General features: G+C 45.3%; 1 protein-coding gene across 1 annotated transcript; it reads left to right on the top strand.

Annotated features, from left to right (window-relative positions):
* The first annotated feature begins 323 nt into the window (after positions 1 to 323).
* atp6v1b2 (ATPase H+ transporting V1 subunit B2) lies at positions 324 to 7,087 on the top strand. Its single transcript, XM_083669639.1, has 14 exons — positions 324 to 466; positions 789 to 844; positions 1,250 to 1,348; positions 2,599 to 2,692; positions 2,792 to 2,869; positions 3,340 to 3,479; positions 3,768 to 3,869; positions 4,034 to 4,131; positions 4,417 to 4,540; positions 4,720 to 4,870; positions 5,000 to 5,082; positions 5,378 to 5,482; positions 5,630 to 5,759; positions 5,906 to 7,087. The coding sequence occupies exons 1-14, from the start codon at positions 331 to 333 to the stop codon at positions 6,040 to 6,042; spliced, it is 1,533 nt and encodes a 510-aa protein (XP_083525765.1). The 5' UTR covers positions 324 to 330; the 3' UTR covers positions 6,043 to 7,087.
* The last annotated feature ends 400 nt before the right edge of the window (positions 7,088 to 7,487 follow it).

The following is a 7,487-nucleotide window of genomic DNA, read 5'->3' as shown; positions in this document are numbered from 1 at the left end:
AGATGCCAAACTGCATTTCGTTGTCTCAGTACTTGTACACAGTACACTCTGTGCAATGACAATAAAATTTAATCTAATCTAATCTTAAACACTCACGCATACATCCTAACATCGCAGTATTAGTCGTTTTAGGACAGTTTGCAATTTTGGAGTCAGAGTCGAGAAAGAATCGACTCCATCAACTCAAAGCAGGAGTCGGAGGCGTGGTCGACTCCAAAAATCCTGGAGTCATCCACCACGAGATCACCACGCAACTGATCGGTGGTTTGAGCGTAGAAGTACAGGGCATGCGCAGTACTGCTGTCACGACTCTATCCTGCTGATGTAAACATGGCGATGAAGGCGCTCAGAGGGATGGTAAACGGAGCCATGAACGAGCTCTCCTCAGCCGTTACCGGGAATAAAACGGCTGCCCGGGAGCACGCTATGGCCGTCAACCGCGACTACATTTCTCAACCGCGACTGAGTGAGTCGTCTTCCCCGTTAACCGGAGAATACTAGAGCTAGTGAAGATGCGCATTCTGCAGCAAATGATTGAATGATGATTCAGCCACAAACCCTAGAATGTGTTTATTGCTGACAATGAACGTCCATTTGAAATGTTTGAAAGGTTTGCATCATAACAACATAGATAGTAGCAGTAGACATTCTGGCCTATGTGTTTGGTGTACACTGCTACTGCTCACTGACATATTGTAGAAGGTCATGCAGCATGGTCGCTGCATTTTCATGATAAATGCACACACACACTAATTCACTCATTCACTCACTCTGTTCCCTCCCTGTAGCCTATAAGACTGTGTCTGGTGTGAATGGGCCTTTGGTGATATTGGACCAGGTGAAGGTAAGAGATGGCGCACATCCCAAAAACACTCTGTCTTTCTCTCCATTCAGTTGTCACATGCATCTGAGTTGCCCAGAGAGAGGTCACATGACTATGACTGTACATGCATGTGTCACCATGTGATCCCTCAGCAGACCAACTCTGTCTGTCTGCCTGTCTGTCTGTCTGTCTGCCTGCCTGCCTGCCTTCCTGCCTGCCTGCCTGTCTGTCTCTCTATCTGTCTATCTGTTTTCCCTCCCCCACCCAGACCCATTGTGTTTGTAATTGCATTTCATTGCCACAGGAAGCAGATTAGTTTAGTGCCTCAGATGAGATATTAAGCAGAGCTTCTGACTCCCTGGGCGCACTAGAGGTCCCAGGGCACCACAGCAGGGCTGTTAACCCTGTTGTCATTGTTTCTACCAGTTCCCCAGGTACGCTGAGATTGTGCACCTGACCCTGCCAGATGGAACCAGGAGGAGTGGACAAGTGCTGGAGGTCACAGGCTCAAAGGCTGTGGTGCAGGTGAGTGTGTGCGTGTGTGCGTGTGTGTGCGTGTGTGTGTGCGTGTGCGTGCGTGTGTATATAGTTTGGGTATCATCTGTAGTCTCCAAGCGTGTTGCCTCCCAAAAATTGTATATGCCCTGGCTTATTGCATTCAAACAGAGTAGACGGATGGGGAGTATAGTGGCAGAATTTCAATTCTGCCCCAATCTTCTTGAGTTTACCATCCACGGAAGGAAAATGGCTGTTAGCTCTGTGGAATGTCTTGAGGTGTCAAAGCTGTGATGTCATCTGTTTAGATGTAATAAGATCAATTGTGGTTGGGTCTCCTTATCAACGGCTCCTAATTTAAATACTGTGGTCTTTAGAATATGAAAAGCAGAGCTCTCTCTCTTTTCCTGTGTCCTGTTGTGAGGTTATCATCATGTTGTGAGTAGCATTGTTTCGAATGACCAGTGGTCATCTCTCTCTCTCTCTCTCTATTAGGATGTAACATTTCTCTATTAAATATTCGCTTCGTAATAGTTGTATAAGTGTACAGTATTATTAAAGCCTCATTTGATTCATTCTATTTGACCTTTCTTGCACTAATTCAGCACAAACTCAAACAATTCTTTGCACATAGCGATAATCACATTGGTGTCAGATTATCAATATTACATATGCTTTGCTATTAACAAAATATAGCCAAAAGTCTCTGCCAAACCTCCATGTGGAAACTGATATTGTTATAAATGCTCATGCAGGAAATCCGCCTGTCGTTGTCCGTCTTCCCGAATCTATCTTCCACATCTCCTCGACACAAAACGAGTCTCTGACTTCTAGAGGCTTGCCGATGTCAGCTGTCTGCATTCGCTGTATCGATTGATTTAGTTTCCACCTTCATTCTGAGCCGCCTACCTACCCAAACTCGATTTGATTTGTCGGTAGAGGTGTCTGTCTGTAGAAGACCTTCCACAGAAGAATTTGTTTCTAAAGCTGGATCTGTTATTTATTTATTTATTATTTATTAGATTTTTATTTATTTATTATTATTATTAGATTTTTATTTATTTATTATTATTAGATTTTTATTTATTTATAATTATTATTATTAGATTTTTATTTATTATGATTAGATTTTTTTTTTTAAATCAGCTGGTATGGATGGCTCAAAACTAGCTGGACAGGGACCCTTATCTACATGTTTTTCTCATGTAATGCAGATGAATATGATGAATCTGAATGTGAATCTAATGTCCCTATCTTCCTTCTCTTCTTCCTGGGTCTAGGTATTTGAGGGAACATCAGGTATTGATGCTAAGAAAACCAGCTGTGAATTTACAGGGGACATCCTACGCACACCTGTGTCTGAGGATATGCTGGGTATGGCAGACACACACACACACACACACAGACACACACACATTTACATAGTGTGTCATGACAGCAGGTGACAGTGTGTGGATATGTGTGTGTTTGCAGGTCGTGTGTTCAACGGATCAGGCAAGCCGATTGACAAAGGCCCCACAGTACTGGCAGAAGACTACCTGGACATCATGGGTACTGTCTGTGTCTGTCTGTGTCTGTGTCTGTGTCTGTGTCTGTGTGTGTGTGTGTGTGTGTGTTATTCTGCTCAGCAGTGACTCAGCAGTGATGACAGGAGCCTGGAGTGTGATGGGGCGGGGGGATGGGGGCGGGGGGATATAACAGAGGGGTGAGAGAGGGGTGAGAGAGAGGTGAGAGAGCTTGAAGTATCTCAGGGGCATTTTCAGTAGGAATACTTGGACTACCTAGAGATGATAATCCCAGGATTTCAGTCTTGAATATAATCTATATTCATTAGCTGGATTTTGCTGCCACCTTTAACCCTCTATCTTGAGGTTTATCTGTGTGTGTGTGTGTGTGTGTGTGTGTGTGTGTGTGTGTGTGTGTGTGTGTGTGTGTGTGTGTGTGTGTGTGTGTGTGTGTGTGTGTGTGTGTGTGTGTGTGTGTGTGTGTGTGTGTGTGTGTGTGTGTGTGTGTGTGTGTAGGCCAGCCTATAAACCCTCAGTGCCGTATCTATCCTGAGGAGATGATTCAGACTGGAATCTCTGCCATCGACGGCATGAACAGCATCGCCAGGGGGCAGAAAATACCCATCTTCTCTGCTGCAGGTCTCCCACACAACGAGGTACACACACACATACCCACACACACCAACTCCCCTTTCACTCCTAGTTTAAATTAACAGCTATTTAAATGGGGAAATGATTTGCCCTGTTCATTAACAGTATTAAGGCACTGAGCATCAGCCTAGTCCTAATTAAACACACTTAATTAAATTGATTCATTCATTGTATAATTTCGATTTAATTAGTCAAGTTTGAATAAATTGGAAATGAGCTTTGAAGTTTTTTCCGTCTTGCTGTCTCTCTCTCTCTCTCTCTCTCTCTCTCTCTCTTTGTGTCTCTCTCTGTAGATAGCAGCTCAGATCTGTCGCCAGGCAGGCTTGGTGAGGAAGTCTAAAGATGTGATGGACTACAGTGACGACAACTTTGCCATTGTGTTTGCTGCCATGGGGGTGAGAATCCAACCACGGTGTTCTCTCTACGTGTAGACGTTGTACACAGTTGGGTTCTCCTAGGGTTCTGTCTTGGCCTGGTCCAAGAGAGCTACAGTGTGTTCAGACTTTAGCTCCGGACCAGCACTAACACGCCTGATGACGGCTCTCCCCTGTAACCCCAGGTCAACATGGAGACCGCCCGCTTCTTCAAGTCGGACTTTGAGGAGAACGGTTCCATGGACAACGTGTGTCTGTTCCTCAATCTGGCCAACGACCCCACGTATGGCCTTCACCTTTCACCTTTCACCTCTCACCTCTCAATAGCATTTCAGATCTAGGCAAGAACTGTACTGCCTACAGTACTTCTAGACAAAGTAGATTTTTGGATTAAAATGTGTTTGGCCAAAGTTTATCTGGTATAGGATGAGTTGAGCTCGATGTGAATTCAAACCCTTCTCTCTCTCTCTCTCTCTCTCTTTCTTTCTCTCTTTCTTTCTCTTTGTCTCTCTCTCTCTCTTTCTCTCTTGCTCTTTGTCTCTCTCTCACTCACTCTTTCTCTCTGCAGTATTGAGCGTATCATAACACCACGCCTTGCTCTGACATCAGCAGAGTATCTGGCCTATCAGTGTGAGAAGCACGTTCTGGTCATCCTCACTGACATGAGCTCCTACGCTGAGGCTCTCAGAGAGGTGAGACACACACACACACACACACACACACACACACACACACACACACAACCCATCAACCAGCCAGCCATCATAGGTTCAGATTACATACACGTCACTTGTTTTCTTGTCAAAGCAAATGTACTGACATTATAATTGTTTCATTTTCTCCCCCCCCCCCCCCCCCCCGTCTCCCTTAGGTGTCTGCGGCTAGAGAGGAGGTGCCTGGTCGTCGTGGTTTCCCTGGTTACATGTACACCGATCTGGCTACCATTTATGAGAGAGCCGGGAGAGTGGAGGGACGCAACGGCTCCATCACTCAGATCCCTATTCTCACCATGCCCAACGATGGTACACACACACACACACACACACACACACACAAACAAGTGCCAGACTTTGTGCGTGCTTGACAGTTATGTTCCCTCCCTCCCTCCCTCCCTCTCCCCCCCCCCCCCTCTCTCTCTCTCTCTCTCTCAGACATTACCCACCCCATCCCTGATCTAACGGGGTACATCACTGAGGGACAGATCTATGTGGACAGACAGCTGCACAACAGACAGGTGATGCTTTCACAAGCAAGCCAGTGACGCTTTTACAATGCAATTAAAATGTTTTTTTTGTGACAACCTTTTTTCTGTGAGTGGTTTTGGAATGGGGGGGGGGGGGGTAGAGGACGTGGAGCGAGCGAGGGAGCGGAGCACAAGCACATCCCTGTGAACGAGGAGCAGCATCTCCTACCACTCAACTCCGCTCACACACCCTGACGGAGACACTGGCAGTGTTTATAGCTCTCCTCTCCCCCCCCCCCTTCCCCCCCCCCCTCTCTCTGTCTCTCTCTCTCTCTCTCTCCTGTAGATCTATCCCCCCATCAACGTGCTGCCCTCTCTCTCTCGTCTGATGAAGTCTGCCATCGGAGAGGGGATGACACGCAAAGACCACTCTGATGTCTCCAACCAGCTGGTACACATACTCACGCTCGCACGCACACACACACACACATACTCACATACACACTGCTCCCTAACATCAGACACTTCTGTCAGAAAATAACTATTCTTTATGTATTTTTGTGTGTGTGTGCGTGTGTGTGTGTGTGCGCGTGTGTAGTATGCGTGCTATGCTATAGGTAAGGATGTCCAGGCGATGAAGGCTGTGGTAGGAGAGGAGGCATTGACGCCTGATGATCTTCTCTACCTGGAGTTCCTGCAGAAGTTTGAGAAGAACTTCATCGCCCAGGGTACACTGGGGTGTGGGGGGCAAACATACCGCATGCTATTCTGAAAGTGAAATGTTGTTAGGGCTCTGTTAAACATCAGTATAGTGTGTGTGTATATATATATATATATATGTCTCTCTCTCTCTCTCTCCTCGTACCCTCTCTAGGTGCTTATGAGAACAGGACCGTGTATGAGACGCTGGACATCGGCTGGCAGCTGATGCGAATCTTCCCCAAGGAGATGTTGAAGAGGATCCCTCAGAGTACGCTGGCTGAATTCTACCCCCGTGACTCCAAACACTAACTCACTACCCCCCCCCCCACACACACACACACACACACACACACTCTACAGTCCCTGCCCCTCTCTCCATGTTGGTGTTTCTGTTGCCAGTAATTTCTATATGCATCATTACAAAACATTATTGATGTTACATATATTTATGTTCATGTGATGCAGTATGAATATATATATACACACACACACACACACACACACAGCCTGTTACCTAGAACTAGAGGTGGGAGAGGTTAGATCGTGTTCAAATGATCTGAAACATACAGTAGCTGTGAAATATCTGAGAGGTGAGATTATTTTAGGGCCAGGAGAGTTTTCTGGTTAGGAAAAACTCCCAGGCCCGAGTGATAGACATGTTGAAGAAGATGACTATGTAGACTAGGTGTGTATGAAAGATGATTATGCCAAACATTTCAGTCCAGTGATTGTTTACTTTTGATTGTTGTTGATATTTTGCGTTTGTGCCTGCTGTGCGTTGTGATGCCGCTGATCTGCACACCCGAGACGAATCACACTGCCCTGTTTCAAACTAAAAGGATCTCGCTAGCTCCTCAAAATTCCCTCACAGAAACAACAACAAATGTTTTCTAACGTTAGGTGAAGTGATCCAACTTGATTATACTTTGTGTTTGTCTGAATGTTTGCTGTGTGTGTTTTGATGCTGCTGAGTTGCACTGTGTTTGCAATGTTACACTGAAATAAAGTCTGGCCATCTGTTTAAAACTTTAACACTTTGTGGTTCCAGCATAATAACGTGTTCTCAAACACCATGATTTTGTGAAAGCATTCCCATTTGTGTGCCATCTATATACAGATTGTGCTTAATTTACATAATGAATGAATATTGCCTAAATATTGTTGTGTCTTGTGTATTTCTGTATATTTTGACCAATTGCTCGGTGAGTGTAACTGCTTCCTGAATAGACACTGGCATTGTGGTTGGTTGTGATCAGATCTGCCTGTAGAATAGATATATTCATGTATGTATGTATTTATGCTGTATCTGCCTGCATGCAGTGCTGCTCAGAGGTGTGCCTGGAGTATCTTTGTGGAATAAACAATACTCTCATGTTTCTGCTTATTTGTTATTTTCAAATGGGTGTGCTGAAGAACCTACACACACACACATACACATACTCTCACACACACACACTACACTAGGTGTGTGTCCCATTGCCCCTCTTCTAAAGATATAACAGTTTGGAAATCCTCCCCCTGAGAAAGAAAGAAATGAAGGGTTTGACCAGGGTGTCTGACAGCAGCATACAGTTGCAGTACTGCAGACTGCCACCAGGTCATGCTGTTGATCTGTGTGATCAACACTAAATAGGTAGTTGCTCCTAACCGCTGATATACAAACCAGATGTTTTTTCATGTCTGATAGTTAAGGTTAGTAGTAGGGGCAGGGAAATCTAACCTTAGACCTTAAGCCCTGATGAACCACAAGCTTA

This window comes from Argentina silus, assembly GCF_951799395.1.
Source record: "Argentina silus genome assembly, chromosome: 5".
Classification (NCBI taxonomy): Eukaryota; Metazoa; Chordata; class Actinopteri; order Argentiniformes; family Argentinidae; genus Argentina; species Argentina silus.
This window is presented reverse-complemented; position numbering and strand designations above follow the sequence as displayed.

What these genes read in the sequence shown, in the direction of transcription:
- atp6v1b2 (XM_083669639.1), top strand. Translation starts at nt 331, where the DNA reads ATGGCGATGAAGGCGCTCAGAGGGATGGTAAACGGAGCCATGAACGAG. An exon ending in TCTCACCATGCCCAACGATG is followed by an intron (nt 4,871 to 4,999) that starts GTACACACACAC and finishes TCTCTCTCTCAG; the next exon opens with ACATTACCCACCCCATCCCT. An exon ending in CTGATGTCTCCAACCAGCTG is followed by an intron (nt 5,483 to 5,629) that starts GTACACATACTC and finishes GCGCGTGTGTAG; the next exon opens with TATGCGTGCTATGCTATAGG.